Source organism: Choloepus didactylus, chromosome 2, assembly GCF_015220235.1.
Source record: "Choloepus didactylus isolate mChoDid1 chromosome 2, mChoDid1.pri, whole genome shotgun sequence".
NCBI classification, from domain to species: Eukaryota; Metazoa; Chordata; class Mammalia; order Pilosa; family Megalonychidae; genus Choloepus; species Choloepus didactylus.
In genome coordinates this window covers 86806575-86829007 of record NC_051308.1, presented here as the reverse complement: position 1 = coordinate 86829007, position 22433 = coordinate 86806575, and the positions used below count along the sequence as shown (strand labels likewise).

The window sequence follows — 22433 nt, the reverse complement described above, 5'->3', positions numbered from 1 at the left end:
TGGGAATGGGGGAAAATACAATCAATGCAAGCCAGAGACTATAATTAACAGAAACATTGTATTATGCTTCCTTTAATGTAACAAAGGCAATATACCAAAGCTAAATGCATCTGGGGGCGGGGGAACACTGGGGAAGGGTATGGGACTCTTGGCATTGGTGATATTGTCTGACTCTTTATTCTACTTTAATTTAATGCTGTCTTTCCTTTTGTGACTTTCTAGCTGTCAAGTTTGTTGTTTTTCTCTCTCTCTTTTTTCTTTCTCTTTTGTCTCTCTACTTTCTTTGACTCTTCCTCCTTCTTTGGAAGAAATGGAGATGTCCTTATATAGACAGTGGCAATGGTGGTGAATACATAAATACGTGACTATACAGGGAACCAATGATTGTTTACTTAGGATGGAATGCATGGTGTCTAAACAAAATCGTCCTTAAAAAAATGGGTTAATGAAGAAACCTTGAAGGCACTCTATTGCGTGAAATCAGACAGACACATAAGGAGAAATACTGCAGGGTCTCACTGATATGAACTAATTATAATGTGTAAACTCATAGACATGAAATATAAGTTACCAGAATATAGAACGAGGCTAAAGAATGGGGAGTGGTTGCTTATTAGAGGTGATGGTAGCACGTTGTGAGAATAATTAACAGTGCTGAATGGTGTGTGAAGGTGGTGGAAAGGGGAAGCTCAGAGTCACGTATGTCACCAGAAGGAAAGCTGGAAGTTAAAAGATAGGAATGTATAAAACAGTGAATCTTGTGGTGGATAATGTCTGTGATTAACTGTACAAATATTAGAAAACTTTTTCATGAACTAGAACAAAGGTATGACACTATAACTAGAAGTTAATAATAGAGGGGCATATAGGAAAAAAATACATATCTATTGCAAACTATATACTACAGTTAGTAGTATTTTAACATTCTTTCATGAACAGTAACAAATGTACTATACCAAAACTATGAATCAATAATGGAGGGGGGTGGTTAGGGGTATGGAAGGATTTGAGTTTCCTTTTTTTGTCTTCATTTCTTTTCCAGAGTAATGAAAATGTTCTAAAAATTGGGAAAAAATTAATTGTGGTGATGGATGCACAGCTGTGTGATGGTACCATGGGCATTTGACTGTACAGTTTGGATCTTTGGATAATTGTATGGTATGTGAACAATCTCAATAAAATATAATAAAAAAAACAATAGAGGTTGACAGTCTGGAACTGCTGGCTTCAAACATTGGGAGAGGGAGGTCTGTCTCCTGGGAAACAGAGGGGCCAACCAAACTCCTGGAAAGAGGGGAACCCCAAAACAACTAACAAGCAAAAGCCCAGGACAAGACAGAAGCCCAAGATGGAAAACCCTGCACACTGCATTTGTCTTGAGCAAACCTTCCTGATAGGAGGGCTAAAGGACATGAAAATCTCTACCTTATCACCAGCTGTTTACACAACCAAGAAACAGACATCTCAAGGAATTAATCCAAGAATTAACATCTTAAAATATCGAAATGTACAGTGTGCAACAAAGAGCACAAGACAAACAAAGAAGTAGTAAATGATGGCCCATCCAAAGGAGGAGGATAAAAATCCAGAAAACACCAATGGGAAAAAAAAATGAGAATGTGGACATACTGAACAAAGCCTTTTAAAAAATAATCTTAAAAATGCGCAAGGAGATGAAGGAAAATACAGAGAAAGAACTAAAGGATATCAGGAAAACAATTAATGAACAATATGAGAGTCTTAGTAAAGAGATAGAAATTTTAAAAAGGAACCAAACAGAACTACTGGAGTTGAAGACCACAATATCTGAAATGAAAAATGACCAAGAGCAGATCAGGGCTGGCAGAAGAAAGAATCAGTGAATTTAAAGACAAGATATTGAAATCAATCAGGCTAAAGAGCATAAAGAAAAAAGAAGTATTAAAGGAGAAAATACCCTAAGACACCTCTTGGATACTATCAAGTGCACCAATATACACACTATGAGAGTCCCAGAAGGAGAAGAAAGAGAGAAAGGGGCAGAAGGAACAGTCAAAGAAATAATGACAGAGAACTTCCCAAACTTAGCAAAAAAAGTGAATATGCACATCCAAGAAGCCCAAAGAATGCCAAACAGGAAAACATGAAGAAAAATATACCCCATCATATGTTGATCACACTATTGAATGAAAAGGATAAAGAGAGAGTTCTGAAAACTGCAAGAGAAAAGCAATGTGTTATATACAAGGGAGTCCCAATTAAATTGAGTGCCGATTTCTCATCAGAAACCATGGAGGCAAGAAGGCAGTGGGTTGAAATACTGAAAGTGCTGAAGGAAAACAACTGCCACCCAAGAATTTTAAATCCAGTGAAACTCTCTTTCAAAAATGAAGGAGAGATTAAGGCATTCTCAAATAAACATAAGCTGATGGAGTTCATCACCACTAGACCTGCCCTATAAGCAATGCTAAAGGGAGGTCTTCAGACTGAAAGGAAAGGACAATACACAGTGGTTCAAAGCAACATAAAGAAATAAAGACTTGCAATAAAGGTAACCATTTGGGTAATTACAAATGCCAGTATTATTGTAGTGTACAGTTTAGTATTTAACTCCACTTCTTACATCCTACAGGTAAGTGCTAAAATGCATAAAAAGTAATAATATAAGGGATAAGGGGTATGTGGTTTTTACTTTTGCAATAATGAAAATGTTCTAAAATTGATTGTGGTGATGAACATACAACTCCTTGATTATATTAAAAGCCACTGTTTGCACACTTTGGATGAATTGTAAGGTATGTGAATATATCTCAATAAAACTGCTTTAAAAAAGTAATGATAAGTCTGTTTTTGACATTAAATGTACAAAAGAGATAACTAGCAACATATACAAAAAATGATGGAGAGGGAAAGGGGTATACGAAAATTATATGTGCATGCTATTGAAGTTAAGTTGGTATCAAACCAAATATGATTGTCATATATTTGGGATGTTAAAAGCTAACCCCATGGTAACCACAAAAATAGATTAAAAATATATACAGATGGAAATGAGAAGACATTCAATACGATACAACACAAAAAATCAAATAAATATAAAGGTAGGCATTAAAGGAACTGAGGGACAAAAATGGTATAAGACTTACAAAGTTTAAACAGTAAAATGGCAGAAGAAAGTCCTGTATTATCAGTAATGACTCTTAATGTAAATGGATTAAGCTCTTCAGTCAAAATTCAGAGATTGGAAGAATGGATAAAAAAGCATGACCCAACTTTATACTGTCTGCAATAAACTCACCTTAAATACAAAGACACAAGTAGGTTGAAAGTGAAAGGATGGAAAAAATATGCCATGCAAGTAGTGAGCAAAAGAGAGCTGGGATGGCTATAATAATATCAGATAAAACAGATGTTAAGTCAAAACAGTCATGAAGGACAAAGATGGACTTTATATACTGATGAAGGGGGCAATTCAACAGGAAGATGTAACAATTATAAATATATATGTACCTAACAGCAGAGCCCCAAAATATGTGAAGCAAATACTGATAGATTTGAAGGGAGAAATTGATGGTTCTACATTAATAGTAGGAAACTTTAACACTCCTCTCTCAATAATGGATAGAACATCTAGTAATAAGATCAATAAGCCAATCATCAAATTTATATGGATCGTTAAGGGGCCCTCAATATCTGAAGCCTTCTGGAAAAAGAAGAAAGAAGTTGGAGGACTCACACTTCCTGTCTTAAAAATTATTACAAAGCCACAGTAATCAAAACAGCATTGTACTAGCACAAGGAAAGATATATAGACTAATAGGATCAAATTGAGAGCTCAGAAATCAGCCCTCACATTTATTGCCAAGTGATTTTTGACAAGGTAGCAAAGACCATTCAATTGGGAAAGAACAGTCTCTTCAACAAATGGTGTTGGGAAAACTGGATCTCCATTTGCAATAAAAAGTAGGAGTACCCCTATCTCACACCACATACAAAAATCAACTCAAAATGGATCAAAGACATAAATATATGAGTTAGAACTATCAAACTCCTAGAAGAATACATAGGGAAGCATCTTCAGGATCTTGTGTTAGGCAACGGCTTCTTAGACTTTATACCCCAAGCACAAGCAATAAAAGAAAACATAGATAATTGGGACCTCATCAAAATTAAAAACTTGCATTCCTCAAAACAACTTATCACAAAAGTGAAACGACAACCTATACATTGGGAGAAAATATTGGGAACACAAATATCTGATAAAGGTTTACTATCCAGAATAGATTAAAAAGTGCATCAACTTAACAACAAAAAGCAAATAACCCAATTAAAAAATGAGCAAAAGACTTGAATAGACATCTCTCCAAAGAAGATATATTCAAATGGCCAATTAGCCCATGAAAAGATGCTCAACGTCATTACCCATTAGGGAAATACAAATAAAAACCACAATGAGATACCATTGTACACCCATTAGAATGGCTGCTATTTAAAAAAAAAATGGATAATAGCAAGTGTTGGAGAGGATGTGGAGTAATAGGAACACTCATTCATTGCTGGTGGGAATGTAAAATGGTGCAGCCACTGTGGAAGAGAGTTTGGTGGTTCCTCAGAAAACTAGGTATAGAGCTACCACATGACCTGGCAATCCCACTACTCGGTATATACCCAAAGAATTGAAAGCAGAGACTGAAACAGATATTTGCACACCAATATTCACAGCAGCATTATTCACAATTGGCAAAAAAACAAAGAAACCCAAATCTCCATCAACCGATGAATAGATAATAAAATGAGGTATAAATACAATGGAATATTATTCAGCTATAAAAAGAAATGAAGCCCTGATATAAACAACAACATGGATGAACCTGGAAGACATCATGTTGAATGAAATAAGCTAGACACAAAAGAACAAATATTGTATGATCTCACTAATTTGAAACAATTAGAAGGAGAAAACTCACAGAGTAAGAATCTATAATAAAAGTTACCAGGGGATGGGGTGGGGATAAGGAATTAGAAGTTAAGGCTTAAAATATACAGGGAGGCAGGGCAAGATGGCAGACTGGTGAGCTGTATGTTTTAGTTACTCCTCCAGGAAAGTAGGTAGAAAGCCAGGAACTGCGTGGACCGGACACCACAGAGCAATTTGCGTTTGGGCATACTTCATACAACACTCATGAAAACGTGGAACTGCTGAGATCAGCGAAATCTGTAAGTTTTTGCGGCCAGGGGACCCGCACCCCTCCCTGCCAGGCCCAGTCCCGGGGGAGGAGGGGCTGTCAGCTCCAGGAAGGAGAAGGGAGAACTGCAGTGGCAGCCCTTATCGGAAACTCATTCTACTGATCCAAACTCCAACCACAGATAGACTGAGACCAGACACCAGAGAATCTGAGAGCAGCCAGCCCAGCAGAGAGGAGACAGGCATAGAAAAAAAAACAACAAGAAAAACTCCAAAATAAAAGCGGAGGATTTTTGGAGTTCTGGTGAACATAGAAAGGGGAAGGGCCCGGAGGCGCATATGCAAATCCCGAAGAAAAGCTGATCTCTCTGCCCTGTGGACCTTTCCTTAATGGCCCTGGTTGCTTTGTCTCTTAGCATTTCAATAACCCATTAGATCTCTGAGGAGGGCCCGTTTTTTGTTTTTTTTTTTTTTATCCTTTTTTCTTTTTCTAAAACAATTACTCTAAGAAGCCCAATACAGAAAGCTTCAAAGACTTGCTATTTGGGCAGGTCAAGTCAAGAGCAGAACTAGGAGAGCTCTGAGACAAAACGCAATAATCCAGTGGCTGAGAAAATTCACTAAACACCACAACTTCCCAAGAAAAGGGGGGTGTCCGCTCACAGCCATCATCCTGGTGGACAGGAAACACTCCTGCCCATCGCCAGCCCCATAGCCCAGAGCTGCCCCAGACAACCCAGTGTGACGGAAGTGCTTCAAGTAACAGGCACACACCACAAAACTGGGCGTGGACATTAGCCTTCCCTGCAACCTCAGCTGATTGTCCCAGAGTTGGGAAGGTAGAGCAGTGTGAATTAACAAAGCCCCATTCAGCCATCATTTCAGCAGACTGGGAGCCTCCCTACACAGCCCAGCAGCCCAGAACTGCCCTGGGGGGATGGCACTCACCTGTGACATAGCACAGTTATCCCTCAACAGAGGACCCGGGGTGCACGGCCTGGAAGAGGGGCCCACTTGCAAGTCTCAGGAGCCATACGCCAATACCAAGGACTTGTGGTTCAGTGGCAGAAACAAACTGTGGCAGGACTGAACTGAAGGATTAGACTATTGCAGCAGCTTTAAAACTCTAGGATCACCAGGGAGATTTGATTGTTAGAGCCACCCCCCCCTCCCTGACTGCCCAGAAACACGCCCCATATACAGGGCAGGCAACACCAACTACACACGCAAGCTTGGTACACCAATTGGACCCCACAAGACTCACTCCCCCACTCACCAAAAAGACTAAGCAGGGGAGAACTGGCTTGTGGAGAACAGGTGGCTCGTGGACGCCACCTGCTGGTTAGAGAAAGTGTACTCCACGAAGCTGTAGATCTGATAAATTAGAGATAAGGACTTCAATTGGTCTACAAATCCTAAAAGAACCCTATCAAGTTCAGCAAATGCCACGAGGCCAAAAACAACAGAAAATTATAAAGCATATGAAAAAACCAGACGATATGGATAACCCAAGCCCAAGCACCCAAATCAAAAGACCAGAAGAGACACAGCACCTAGAGCAGCTACTCAATGAACTAAAGATGAACAATGAGACCATAGTACGGGAGATAAAGGAAATCAAGAAGACCCTAGAAGAGCATAAAGAAGACATTGCAAGACTAAATAAAAAAATGGATGATCGTATGGAAATTAAAGAAACTGTTGACCAAATTAAAAAGATTCTGGACACTCATAGTACAAGACTAGAGGAAGTTGAACAACGAATCAGTGACCTCGAAGATGACAGAATGGAAAATGAAAGCATAAAAGAAAGAATGGGGAAAAAAATTGAAAAAATCGAAATGGACCTCAGGGATATGATAGATAATATGAAACGTCCAAATATAAGACTCATTGGTGTCCCAGAAGGGGAAGAAAAGGGTAAACGTCTAGGAAGAGTATTCAAAGAAATTGTTGGGGAAAACTTCCCAAATCTTCTAAACAACATAAATACACAAATCATAAATGCTCAGCGAACTCCAAATAGAATAAATCCAAATAAACCCACTCCGAGACATATACTGATCACACTATCAAACACAGAAGAGAAGGAGCAAGTTCTGAAAGCAGCAAGAGAAAAGCAATTCACCACATACAAAGGAAACAGCATAAGACTAAGTAGTGACTACTCAGCAGCCACCATGGAGGCGAGAAGGCAGTGGCACGATATATTTAAAATTCTGAGTGAGAAAAATTTCCAGCCAAGAATACTTTATCCAGCAAAGCTCTCCTTCAAATTGAGAAAAACAAAGTGGGAGGACTTACACTCCCTGACTTTGAAGCTTATTATAAAGCCACAGTTGCCAAAACAGCATGGTACTGGCACAAAGATAGACATATAGATCAATGGAATCGAATTGAGAATTCGGAGATAGACCCTCAGATCTATGGCCGACTGATCTTTGATAAGGCCCCCAAAGTCACTGAACTGAGCCATAATGGTCTTTTCAACAAATGGGGCTGGGAGAGTTGGATATCCATATCCAAAAGAATGAAAGAGGACCCCTACCTCACCCCCTACACAAAAATTAACTCAAAATGGACCAAAGATCTCAATATAAAAGAAAGTACCATAAAACTCCTAGAAGATAATGTAGGAAAACATCTTCAAGATCTTGTATTAGGCGGCCACTTCCTAGACTTTACACCCAAAGCACAAGCAACAAAAGAGAAAATAGATAAATGGGAACTCCTCAAGCTTAGAAGTTTCTGCACCTCAAAGGAATTTCTCAAAAAGGTAAAGAGGCAGCCAACTCAATGGGAAAAAATTTTTGGAAACCATGTATCTGACAAAAGACTGATATCTTGCATATATAAAGAAATCCTACAACTCAATGACAATAGTACAGACAGCCCAATTATAAAATGGGCAAAAGATAAGAAAAGACAGTTCTCTGAAGAGGAAATACAAATGGCCAAGAAACACATGAAAAAATGTTCAGCTTCACTAGCTATTAGAGAGATGCAAATTAAGACCACAATGAGATACCATCTAACACCGGTTAGAATGGCTGCCATTAAACAAACAGGAAACTACAAATGCTGGAGGGGATGTGGAGAAATTGGAACTCTTATTCACTGTTGGTGGGACTGTATAATGGTTCAGCCACTCTGGAAGTCAGTCTGGCAGCTCCTTCGAAAACTAGATACAGAGTTACCATTCGACCCAGCGATTGCGCTTCTCGGTATATACCCGGAAGATCGGAAAGCAGTGACACGAACAGATATCTGCACGCCAATGTTCATAGCAGCATTATTCACAATTGCCAAAAGATGGAAACAACCCAAATGTCCTTCAGCAGATGAGTGGATAAATAAAATGTGGTATATACACACGATGGAATACTACGCGGCAGTAAGAAGGAACGATCTTGTGAAACATATGACAACATGGATGAACCTTGAAGACATAATGCTAAGCGAAATAAGCCAGGCACAAAAAGAGAAATATTATATGCTACCACTAATGTGAACTTTGAAAAATATAAAACAAATGGCTTATAATGTAGAATGTAGGGGAACTAGCAATAGAGAGCAATTAAGGAAGGGGGAACAATAATCCAAGAAGAACAGATAAGCTATTTAATGTTCTGGGGATGCCCAGGAATGACTATGGTCTGTTAATTTCTGATGGATATAGTAGGAGCAAGTTCACAGAAATGTTGCTATATTAGGTAACTTTCTTGGGGTAAAGTAGGAACATGTTGGAAGTTAAGCAGTTATCTTAGGTTAGTTGTCTTTTTCTTACTCCCTTGTTATGGTCTGTTTAAAATGTTCTTTTATTGTATGTTTGCTTTCTTTTCAACTTTTTTTTCATACAGTTGATTTAAAAAAGAAGGGTAAGTTAAAAAAAAAAAAAAAAACAAGGAAAAAAAAAAAAAGATGCAGTGCCCCCTTGAGGAGCCTGTGGAGAATGCAGGGGTATTCGCCTACCCCACCTCCATGGTTGCTAACATGACCACAGACATAGGGGACTGGTGGTTTGATGGGTTGAGCCCTTTACCACAGGTTTTACCCTTGGGAAGACGGTTGCTGCAAAGGAGAGGCTAGGCCTCCCTATGGTTGTGCCTAAGAGCCTCCTCCCGAATGCCTCTTTGTTGCTCAGATGTGGCCCTGTCTCTCTAGCTAAGCCAACTTGAAAGGTGAAATCACTGCCCTCCACCCTACGTGGGATCAGACACCCAGGGGAGTGAATCTCCCTGGCAACGTGGAATACGACTCCCGGGGAGGAATGTAGACCTGGCATCGTGGGACGGAGAACATCTTCTTGACCAAAAGGGGGATGTGAAAGGAAATGAAATAAGCTTCAGTGGCAGAGAGAATCCAAAAGGAGCCGAGAGGTCACTCTGGTGGGCACTCTTACGCACACTTTAGACAACCCTTTTTAGGTTCTGAAGAATTGGGGTAGCTGGTGGTGGATACCTGAAACTATCAAACTACAACCCAGAACCCATGAATCTCGAAGACAGTTGTATAAAAATGTAGCTTATGAGGGGTGACAAGGGGATTGGGAAAGCCATAAGGACCACACTCCACTTTGTCTAGTTTATGGATGGATGAGTAGAAAAATAGGGGAAGGAAACAAACAGACAAAGGTACCCAGTGTTCTTTTTTACTTCAATTGCTCTTTTTCACTCTAATTATTATTCTTGTTATTCTTGTGTGTGTGCTAATGAAGGTGTCAGGGATTGATTTGGGTGATGAATGTACAACTATGTAATGGTACTGTGAACAATCGAAAGTACGATTTGTTTTGTATGACTGCATGCTATATGAATATATCTCAATAAAATGAAGATTAAAAAAAAAAAAAAAAAAGACATAATGCTGAGCAAAATAAGCCAGGCACAAAAAGAGAGATATTGTATGTTACCACTAATGTGAATTCTGTGAAAAATGTACAATGTTTTATACTGTAGAATGTAGGGGACCTAGAGATACCAATTAGTGGAGGGGGAATGATAATCTAAGAAGAACAGATAAACTATGGAGGGTAATCTCAATGTTATGGGAATGCTCAGGAATGATTATGGTTTGTAAACTTTCTTGGATATAGGAAAATCATGTTGGAAGCAATAGAGTTATTTTAGGTTTTTTTTTTTCTCTTATTCCTTTGTTTTCTTAGGGGTTGTTAATTTTCTTGGGGTATGGTAGGAACATGTTGGAAGCAATGTAGTTATTTTAGATTATTTGTTTTTCTTACTCCTCTGTTTGGACATGGTTTATTAATTTTCTTGGGGTATGGTAGGAACATATTGGAAGCAAAGTAGTTATTTTAGGTTATTTGTTTTCCTTAATCCATTGCTTTGTTTGAAATGTTGTGGGGTTTTTTTGGCTGTTGTTTGCCTGTTTGTTTTTAATTTTTTGATAAACAAAAGTTAAAAAATTGAAAAAAAATCAGTAGAAAAATGGGAGTAAAAACTAAATGACAAATAGGGTGGGATGGGGGGATGGTTTGGGTATTCTCTTTTCACTTTTATTTTTTATTCTTATTCTGATTCTTTCTGATGTAAGGAAAATGTTCAGAAATAGATTGTGGTGATGAACGCATAACTATATGATCATACTGTGAACAGTTGATTGTATACCATGGATGACTGTATGGTTTGTGAATATATATCAATAAAACTGAATTTAAAAAAAATATATATATACAGTGTTCCTATTTGGAATGATGGAAATATTTTGGAAAAGAATAGTGGTGATGTTAGCACATCATGAATGTAATTAACAGCACTGAAATATATATGTGAGTATGATTAATGGGAAATGTGAGATCGTACATATGGTAACAGAATAATAAATTTTAAAAATCCACAGAACTACTCTATACAGTGATCCTAAGTTAAACCATGGACTTTTATTAATAGTACAATTATAAAAACGTGCTCTCAATTGTAGCAAATGTTCCACACCAATGCAAAGTCTTGGTGGTAGGGTGGTGTATGGGAGCCCTGTACTTTATACACGATTGCTCTATAAACCCACGACTTCTCTAATAAAGAAAAAAAAAAAATTCAATGTAAGGCAAGAAAAAAAATAGCAGCTAAGAGAAAGGCTTAAATATCATACAGACCTGAGTTCAAGTGATGGATCCACCAATTGCTAGCCACAAGACCCTGTATAAATTATTTAACCTCTCTGATTCTCATTTTTCTCCCCGGTAGGAATAAATGGACAGCCAAAAGTTGACGCCAAATTTGTCTTCAAAGCCTGTTCTCTTAGCCTCCGCAGTGGATGGCTCTGAACACTTTAAACAGCACCTCGCATGTGGGAACTTACTACATCTCTGCAGGCTGATTGATCTAGCTCCAGAAGTACCTTCTTCCATCAAAAGCCATGAGCTAAAGCAAAACTCCAAGGTGCAAAAGTAACAGCTTTCTTCACCACATTTGACACATGGAAAGGTTCCATACTTAGATATGAAACAGGGACATCCCCTTCAAATAGTAATGAGACTAATGAAGATGTTCTGTTCTCAGCATGGAAGAACTGGAAGCCACATTTCAGGCTTAACATCTCATGTCAAAATCAAATATGCCTCCAAAGCAGGAATGTGTATGGTTTTGAAAGCAGAGATGAAACTTCAGTTGAGATATGAAATTTTAGGTGATTAATTTGGCAAATCTTTATATCCTCCTGAGAGGTTATAAGGCTTATGTACCCATATATTTTAAATTAGAAATTACAGGTTTTTATGTGATAATTAAAGAGCTTCAAAACACTTCCTAAATCAGGGTTTAGATTATCTGGTTTAGAGTTGCTGGATAAATACCTTAAGAGGATCAGTATGGGTGGGAAGTTTGACGATCTAGAGAAGGCATGCCCTGACTAAAAACGTTCAAGTTCAAAACATTTTAAAGCTCAGTGCAGCCAACCAGATTACACTGAAAGCCATATATGGCCCTTGGGCCGCCAGTTTGCAAATCCTGCCTCAGAGAACAGACCCCCTCAGGATTATCCTACCAGCAAAACTGGCAAAGCTGATAGGGTCTGGGAGCCACATTTCATGGCTTTCTGCATCAAATCAGCCCTGCCCGCCCCCACCCAGCTTTCAGCTAGCTCTCATACCTACCCCAAGTCCCTATTCCAGTCCAGCTAATCACACTGCATTAGACACCTGCCGTTCTCATATTCACTCCCAACTGTGCCTTTGCTCATCTTTTTTCCATGACCTCAAATGCCTTTACCCTTTCCAGGCCAACCCAAAGCTGATCTACCTTCACTTCATTCATTTGTATTTTTGAGTGTAGGCATGTGTGTGTTTAATCCCCCCCACCCCTCCCCCACCCCCCCAGGGAGCACAGAAGTTGGATAGACTGAGAATGCCTTGGGAGAGAAGCGGAGGCTCAGAGCGAGGTGACGAGTACAAGGTTAGGAAGGAAGAAAGGATGACTGCCAAGTGGAGAAGGGGAGAAGAACATTCTAGGCAGAGGGGATGGTCATGCACAAAGTCCAGAAAGGCCATGGCAGGTTTGGGAAACGGGGAGTACAGATGACTGCTTTGAGGGAGAAGCTGGCTGAGGTCAGATTGGGAAGCCCCTCGTTTGCCATATTGAAGTGGCAGAACTTGATCCCAGAGGCAAAAGGGGGACAAAGCCTCCCCCACCCAAGGGAGTAACACAATCTAATTTTGGTTCCGGAGTGCCCTCTTATTCTGCAAGCACATCCCTTCTTAGCATTCCTATACCCCTTGAATGTCCATGTCACGCCCTTGGATGCTGTCCCCCACAGCTCTTACAGACTCTCAATCCCTGTTTCTCCTGACCAAAGGGTACCTGAGGACAGGAGCATTTTCTTCTGTCAACTTCAGTTCTGCTGAGCAAGTGAATGTTCAATTAATTCCTAGGATTGACTGATACCGATTCTTACAGGGGATGGATTAAGCAAACTAGGTTCCAGAGATAAGTACAGGGAAAGGTTAAAACAAAGTCACGCTTAGCCTTTACTCTTAATTTTGAGCAACACGATCCAGGACCACAAAATTTAACATCAAAAGCAACTACACTTGAGTCTACCCTCCGTGAACTTAGATTCCTCTCTCTTTCTGCCCAGCTGTGCCTCACCACCCAAATTGAGAGTCACTCCTGCCCTCTGTCAGAATACTGGGCCAGGAGGGATAGGTACTAACACATCTCTGGTTCTGAATATACCCTGTTGACTTGGGGGTCGGGGCAGGAGGAACAATCAATACAATTACTAAGAAGTGCATCTGGCTTTGAAGTTAGATTATGTCTGTGCCTATGTGTAAATGCCAAGTTGCTGCAGGTTGCTATAGCAACCCTAAAACAGGGCACTGCAATGGGCAGCTTTGCACAGAGGTGAAGAAAAACCATTCTTTAACAACTGGACTTTTGCTGTGCACACTGGATCCTACTCAGCACATCAAGGCTTTAGGCCCTAGCTTTAGGATTCTGCAAAAGAGGAAGTGGAATTTTAAATATCTGCTAGTCCAACCTCCCTTTCTTCCTGCACCACACATGCCCCTTTTCACCCACAGTAAACACTCCATCTAGAGCCCAAAACTCACTCTTTTGAAACACCTAATACCCTATGCACATTCCTATATAATGTGATGAACAGACTGTACTTGTACATCAGCATGACTTCAATTGATATCCATTGAACAACTCAGCAATTCCACATTTTAATGAGCAGCACTTCTACCATGTTCCCATTCCCAGCCATCCCCCAGTATTTTTTATTATGTTGTTGGTATTTTTAATGAAAAGATAAATAATCCTATCAAAGAGTGTAATTGGGCTTAATTGGTTCCACTGAGCTGCACTCCAAGAACTGGAAACCACCTTTTTAAGGAACAGGCAATTTTTGAAAGCGCTGTTCCATGGGCTTTGGGGAATGGGGGTTTACTTGCCCACTTCCTAAAGCTTTCCATGTGAAGATATTTCTTATCATGAAATAGCAAGAGGGTGATGTCAGAAAGCATTCCACTTCCCGTGCGTGGCCATCAGGAAGCCATGTTCCTACAAAGCAAACTCTAGTTGGTAAGGCATTAAGTAGATGGAGCAACTTTCTGAACGTTTTTTTTTTTTTTTTTTTCCTAGACCAAGAGACTTATTTGTGGCTATCTTTGAATTCTCTTCTGGGTAGAATAAGAATCCTGCACTGCATCACTAAAGATATGGGTTTCATGGTGGGCATGCACAGCAGAGTGAGCGAGATGTGTGCACATGGAGAAGTGAGGGAAATTCTGGTAACTGAATCACATGAACCTGTAGTGTTTTGCAAAATGTCAAGGCAGGACCACACAATCTTTGCAGCTTGGTGGTGAAAAAGAGGGCTGGATTCATGTTGATCTAGGGGTTCCAGTAGCCTGAAGGAGTTTCGTGGCCTAAGAAAATTGAAATGGGGGCACCTAGATAGTGAAATGCATTAAAACAAAACCAAAAAAGAAAGAGCCTCTTGCCAAGGGAGGTGATTCAGTATGCAGAAATGCCTGTATCTATCCTAGGTAGTGTTAGGAACAAAGAAGTTACGAATATTAACAGATTACGGTTGGATGATTTCTTTATCCAAGGAATTGTGAAGTGGCACTGAGATATGGAGGTGGCTGAATGAGGTGGTTATACTTGGGCATGGAGGTAGACTTCCCAGGATGGACACTAGGGGTAAAGGAAACTTGACAGCACTGAATGAAGGCCAAAGAGGGTATCAGTAACCTGGTGACAGATAAAAGCCTCCTGGTGAGGGAAGACTAGAAGCAGCCAGTGCAATCAGGCCTGCACTGCCTGGCAAGGTGGTGACTGGATGGATGCCTGTTTCTAACGCCCTCAGGAAATGCTATGCGTAGGTCTGGGTGTCCAGAGGGGTGTGAAGCAAAGTGTTGAGAGCATGTGGCCAGGAAGTGGAGAGAAAGGCTTATGGGAGTTGAGCTGGTAGCAGACAAGACGTGCTCTAAAGATGCATTCCCGAATCAAACCTGGGAGGTCAAGTCTGGAACAGTGCAACCTGTTTCTTTGGGGCAGGGCAGGTGCTGGGGGTCCAGCACGCAGGTCGGATTTGGGAAGTCAAGCGCACTGAGGCGCTACCCTGCAAGTGGGTGTGGAGAACCGGCTGGGAGTGGGGCGGGTCCAGGGAGGTAGGAGTGGGGGAAGGGAGGTCGCCGGAGTGTAGGTGTGTAGAAGGAGCCAGAGTGGGGGTGGGGACGCCGGTCCAGCGCCTCCGGTCGCCTCGACCTCCCCCGGGACTCACCCAGCACGAAGTAGGGCAGCTCCGTATTCTCTAGGTCATCCACCACGACCATTTCTCCCGGGAAGTCGTTGCGCACCGAGAACAGGAGCTTGGGCTCGGAGGCCGAGGGGCTGTGCATGATGCTCAGGTCGTTCTCGCGCAGGAAGGGCAGCGCCGACACCGTGATGCTTTTGAGCTTGCACTCCAGCTCCTTGGACGGATCCTCGTCGCCGGCGGCCGTGGCCAGCACAGCCGCCGGCCCCCAGCAGCAGGCGAGCAGGGCGCAGAGCCCGGCTAAAGCCATCTTGAGCCCCGGCCGCCTTCCTCCCAGCGCTGCGACGATGGGGGAGGAAGCGAGCGGGGAGGGAGCGAGCGAGCGCGGGAGGCGGGGGAGGTTGGGGAGGGGATGTGAAGCCCGGAGAGTCCTGGTCCCCGGTCGGAGACGCCGCTTGCTGTGTGCAGGGCTGAAGCTCTGATGCCAGGAGAGCCCGGCTTCTTTGTTTCCCGGAGCTGATAATCCGAGAAGGCAAAAGGAGGGGAAAGGGGAGAAAATGGGAAGTAAAGACGTCGGGAGGAAGCTGAGGATACTAGGGAATCAGGCTGGCTGGCGGGGCCGCTGCCTTTCTCCTTCTTTACATCCCCCAGCAGGAGCACGCTCCTGGCTATTAACTACCCGAAAAGCATATTTTTAAATCGGTCTTTGCCACGCAAAATCTCTCCCCATCATCATTCAGATGGCTTGGGTATGTGCACACATATGCACATACATACCTTAAAGGGGCTTCTTCAGAGAAGGTGGTGGTGGGGTTCTCTCTAGATGCAAATCCTGCCAGTGATTTTGTGAATGCCCAAACTGAACTATGTAGCTGGCCCCAATCTTGTCCATTTTTACCCCACTAGTTGTACTTGTGTATTGGAGAGGGGGATACTGAGATGCATTTGTGAATGAGCTAACTTTGTGAAGTATTTAAAGGAAATATTTGTTACATATATACAGATAGATGGATAGATAGAAATGTCAAAAAACAAGCAAACAAAAAGAACAAAGCCAACCCGTTGCATACAGTTCAGCAGGAGATCAGAACTGTTGTTTGTGATTTTTCTCTGCCTTTTTACCTCATTTCAGTCACAGGTGACTATCTACAGTAACTAATAAGATAATTGGGGAAAGGGATACTTGATAGAAAAAGTAGAGTTATCTTGGAGAAATGTTGAGCCTTTAATTTTAGAGAATCCAGTAACTACAACAGAGCTGGGAGAGATGGGAGAGAAATTAAAGTTCCTAAGCATTCCTAACAAATGGGGAAGAAATAAAAGAATATTGCTGGGTGTGAGCCAAGTAAACCCCGGCCTAATAAAGAGAAAAGAGGGTAGATATTTGGCCTACAGCTTGAGTATTCTGAGGAATAAAATGACAGCAAAAATCCCATATGAGATCAGTTTCCATTAGTGCTGGGTAGTGTTACCTAAAAAAAAAAAAAAAATTGATGACTACGCAATAATCAGTGGTATAAAAGTGATGTTTGTATGTGTTGGAATCTGATATTTAACCAAAGTTTCTCATACATGATAACCAATAACTCATTTCAAAAGTGTGCCACTCAATGCTGATTTAAATACTAGATGCCCTAAAGATGCTACAAATACATAATTCCTGCCCTATAGGAAATCAATGCATCACTCTTTCAAAGAGGGCCCCTATTTTAAAAACAATTTCACTCTCATTCTACCTGGCATCAGTTTATTGGCATAAGTGAAAGTATGTCATTTAAAAGAAAAAAAGACACATGCCATATATTTCACAAGGTTACTCTATTTGATGAATAGGATTAGAAAACACAGGCCATATTTAAGGTCATACTTAAGGGGTAAGAGGTCTGTTTACCGTAAAAAATAATAAAAATGCTTTATACCAAGTTGAATTTTTAAACCTGAAATATCTGAGAATTAATCCAAAGTTAAATTACCATGAAGCACTGCAAACTATTGCAAAAAGATATGTCAGTCAATGACCTTTCTAAAACTTATCCTCATCTTCGCTGCTCCCTAGGAAATTCTCAGAGAGATAAAGATCCCATGATATCCTTTTTCCTAGTCTCTTTAGCGTTAAAAAAAAAAACAAAAAAAAAACAGTATTACACTTAGGCAAGGTTATGCATCATTGAATAATTACAGTGGATGCCAGAGAGAAACACTTAGTCCTAGAATGTTAGAAATGGCAGGGACCTACTAGATCATCTTTGGTTCAATCTTTTATTTAACAGATGAAATTGAGGCCAATGAAATTGGGAGGTAATTTACCCAAGGTCAGTCTGCTAAGAAGAGGTGGAACTAAGACCACAAACAAGGTTTCTTTGTCCTATGCTCTTTCCACTGCACAATTATGGTACACCCAGTTGCACCCACAGGTTATCCTCGACTTTACGGATCATGGTAATTCATTCAGCAAAGATTTGAGTACCTACCATATGCTAGGCATTAGAGTAGGCATGGGGCAGATTCTAGAAGAAAAACACTCCTCATGCTTTTGAGTAGTATATAATCTACTATCATTTTGAAATCTTTCTTTCTTATCTTTCTAACACGTCTTGAGTCATGTTAGAAAACCAAAGTGAATTTTCTGATTTTCTGATAGGTGACTATCTAGCCTTCTTTTCCTATAACTAGTCATTTTTAGATGCTTCCTGTTTCCACTTACAAGTAAAGGGAATTTACTTAAAAATGTATACTGAATTGGAAATAATTATAAGTTGATACCTTAAGCCTTTATAGACCTCTCTATACATGGATGGCTGAGCAAGAAAAGCTGTGAAAATAAAAAGATATTTTGACAGAACATTTGATTTCTGTCATCATGGCTATAATCTTGCATGATCTCCCCTTAGGGAAGTAAATATCCCAGAGATGAGGCTACAGGCTGAAATACACAGAAACCAGACCAGCCTTATGGTCCGATGTTTCACATTTAAATGGGATGGGAGAGATTTGCATGCATCTCAGTTCTCAACTTTGTGTATATGCAGGGTGATCTAGTGAAACAACAGACTTGGATTTAAGTCTCAACTCCATAATTTGTTTATTTCTTGGTGATTTTGGATGTTATATAATCATTCTTATCTTCAGTCACTCCATGAATAAAATACGGTCGCTGATCCTGCCCACCCCACAGGGCCACTGTGTTTGTGACATAGGCAATTAAAATAATAAATGTGCAAGTGTTTATACACATCAAGACATTATAAAATAGCAGGTTCTGCTACCTCCAATTCTGACTATTCTTGTGAGGTCCAACTTCCTATATTTAAGTGCCAGTGGCCTCATTCCTTGACTCTTTTTTTTTCTTTTTTGTAGTTGTCTGGAATAGATTTTATTTCTTAAAAGCAAGCATCAGATAAGCAAATATATATTATAATTGGCAGATTTATGATTACTTAGGAAATCTGTACAAAGATGATTCTTTTGTCTGATTTACCAGAATAAAATAATAAATTCTATTCTACTTTGACAATAGAAAACTTGCTTTACATAGAGGTCACTCAGAAAAGTGATTACACATTTATGATGTGACCAGTGGATTGTTAAAACAAAGCGCATAGGAAACATGTCATCCATTAGAGGTTTTTTGTTTTTTGTTTGTTTGTTTTACAGAAAGTTGTTATTAGGTCTATAGAGTGCCATGTTAAATTTCAAATAGCATGACCCTTTTTTCCTCAATATATTTTTCTTTTTAATTTTTTTATTAGAGAAGTTGTAGGTTTACAATTCCTTGACTCCTACAATATCTTCTGAAATGTTTTTCCAGCTACCAATCTATCTGCATGCAGATTTCTTTCTGAAATCCTGCTTTTATCATGCCATTCAAAGGTTTTCCCTTTCCTACAGGATAAAGTTCAAGCACCCTAGTTTGGGATTTTAAAAGCTTTTCCAAATACCAAATTATTTATTCTCCTAGACTGATCATTCACTCTACTCCTGCCCTCCCCATCCCCCAAATACATCAATCAAACTACAACCCACTTCTCATTTTCACTCCTCTCATGCGATTGCGTCCACCTGAAATGCACCCCTCTGTATTCCCCACACTGTCCCATCTCTCTAGACCCATGTTCAGCCTCACTTACATAGTGAAACCTTCCATCACTTCCTTCTTTCATAGCTCCACTCACTGAGCACTTAGCTACACACACACATACACACACACACATTCAGGAGACTAAAAGCCATTTCCTAATACAGTGTCTTGCACACAATATTCTTATCTGCAAAATAGGAATAATGACACATACTTTATAAAATGGTTGTGAGGAGGAAAGAAGATTATGTAAAGGATCTGACACATTTTAGTCACTTTGCAGATGCTCAATAAATAGTAGCTTTGCCATTATCACTATATTCAATTATTTCAGAGAGAAAGTAGGCTTCAGAATTTTCTTCACAAAACTTCCCCCCTATGAAGTAACCAAAGCAAAATAAGTGATTTATACTCCTTGGTATATACCTAGGAGAAATTACTACCTATGTCCTCCAAAGACATATATATATATATATATATATATATATATATATATATATATATATTCATAAAAAGTTTATTCATAATAGACAAAAGTGAAAACAACCTAACATCCATCAATAGGAGAATAGATAAATGTGCTACATTCATACAATGGAATACTACACAGCAATAAAAAGATAAACATGCAACTACCTGGAATAATCTTGTAGACATAATGATGAATGAAAGAAACCAGGCATTAAAGAGTATGTGTGCTAAGATTTTATACTTATGAAATGCAGGAACAGGTAGCATTAACCTTTGATAGAAGTCAGAATAATGGTAGTCTCTGGGAGTAGAGGGGGTTTTGACTGAGAAGAGGTAGGAGTGAGCTTCCTAGGGTATAGGTAGTAATTACGAGAATGCATATATAAGCAAAAATCCCATCAAGCTGCCTGCTTGTGGAATTTTTAATGTATATTGTGCTTATGAAAATATTTTTAAGTGACTTAGGACTCCATGGAAAAAAAAGCACATGGAAGTTTTTCTTTTTTCAAGTTGTTTTCTTGCCTCCCACCTCTATCCATTTTCCCTTTCCCTTTGTAGATCCTGGAAGACTTAACTTTCTTCCTTTCCACTGAGATTGGTAATAATTTGTTCAACCACTCCCTCCATTTACCCAACCCCTTCCACAATTTTACAAGGCTTTAACATTCAGAGTCCATCACCTGGGACAGGGTGAACGGGCCTTTGTCTCAAAAGTGATTCTAGGAAGCACATGGGTAAATAACTCAGCTGTTGGGCAATAACAGATTTAGGCTTTCCGACTGGTTCATGTGGATATTTCATGCTGTACAGAGAGCTGACAGGCCTGTGGTCACCACTTCCTGACATAGTTTGTAACTTAGGCAGCAGAGAGTTCAGTGTGAAGAGAGAAGTTGAAGAAGGAGATGATTGTATAAGATACACAGAAGGGGGAAATGGGGGAAAGCGAAGGATGGGTAGTGCTGAGGGTGTGTCTGTGAGATAATATTTTTAATTTCCCACCATATATTCATATATCTGGCTCCCTAGAGCTTTTTAAAATCTTGATTTATATTACTTTGGCATTCATTAAAACTCTACATTCATTTTTTTTAAGTCCTTTACAAAATAATCTCTGATGTTGTTCTCTGTTCAGGGAAACTAAATCGAGAAGCTTCTCTCCCTTTCCATCTGTGTACTCTCCTCTCTACATTCCCTCACCACATGATTTAGTGTGGACCCCCAAGTTCCTCTGCCAGCTCCAACCCCCACCCCCAGCTCCTCTATTGGATTGGATTTTTATTCAGTTATTACTCTCCCATGCTCTTGCCAAAAATAATTTGTACAGCCTGCCAGCTAGCTGGACATATTTCAGTTTTGCACCCTCATTAAGACATCAAAAGTATATAATTTACACTCTTCAAATCAAAGTTAATATTTTCTTCTCTCTCTCTGTCTGTCTCTCTCTCTCTCTCTCTGTCTCTCTCTCTCTCTTCCTCTCTCCCTCTCTCCTTCTGTCCCTCTCCTAGTTTGCAGGCCCAGCAACAGCACCTGCTTCACAGAAACAAAGCTGGTCCTGTTCTGATTTCTCTAGTTTTCCTTTAAAACCAAATGGAGAGCCACAATCCCTCTTCCTGACATTCATGGAAATAAAAGAAGAAGAAACATAGAAGGAAAACACTGTGGGCAAAACAATTCCCTTTTGGGGGGAAGCAGGAGATTTTTTTTTCTTAAAACCTTTCCCCAGAAACCTGAAGTTCTCCTCTTTGTCTTTGTCTTCATTTAAGACTGGGAGACAGACTTTTCCTTGACTTAGCTGCTCAGATTCTCTAAATGTTTTCTCTCTCTCTCTCTCTCTCTCTCTCTCTCTCTCTCTCTCTCTCTCTCTCTCGACTTCTTACTGAGTTTCTGTTATATTTGCTTCTCTCTCCTGCATCTCTGGTGTGCGTGTGTGTGCGTGCACAAGCGCACATGCTGTGAGATAAGTATTTCTCACTTGGGGGCTCATTTCTAATTAAGTAAAAGTAATTCAGGACCAAGAGGCTAAAATGTAGGAAACAACAGAATGAAACCTCAAATTAGAAGGAAAATGGCTCAAATAGGTCCCTATCTCTTGGAGTTCTAGTTAAGCAAGCAAACAAAATGGTCTGGGACAAGTGATTATTGGAACTCGAGGAAAATTAGAAGAAAATGTAATTAGCCTCCAAGCTTTCTCCCGTTCCTCGGCCTTCTTACACTCTCCAATCCCTCCAACGGTGAATGTATCCGAGACTTGCATTTCCACAGCAAAACGTCCCTGCTGCAAAGCTGGGAGGGTTAACGGAGCTGGTACCCCAGCCTGCCAGCAAACCGAAGGAGTCAGCCGGTGAGGCTCCGAGCCCGCCCCTGCCAAGCCGCCCAGCCAATGGGCACCTATGGGGAGTGTGGCGATGTGTCCCATTGGTTGCCAACCTACGTGCATAAGAAAGAAAGAGAAAAGCAGGCAGGGCAGCATTGTTATCTTAAGACACTCATCTGGTG

The 22433-nt window shown here is 40.3% G+C and overlaps 1 protein-coding gene across 1 annotated transcript in view; it reads right to left on the bottom strand.

Annotated features, from left to right (window-relative positions):
- Positions 1 to 15698, bottom strand: part of ASTN1 (astrotactin 1) — a 360836-nt gene extending 345138 nt beyond the window's left edge. The window contains exon 1 of the mRNA XM_037825286.1: positions 15416 to 15698. Within this exon, the coding sequence (XP_037681214.1) occupies positions 15416 to 15698 (283 nt within the window). The remainder of the gene's footprint in view (positions 1 to 15415) is intronic.
- Positions 15699 to 22433: the final 6735 nt, after the last annotated feature.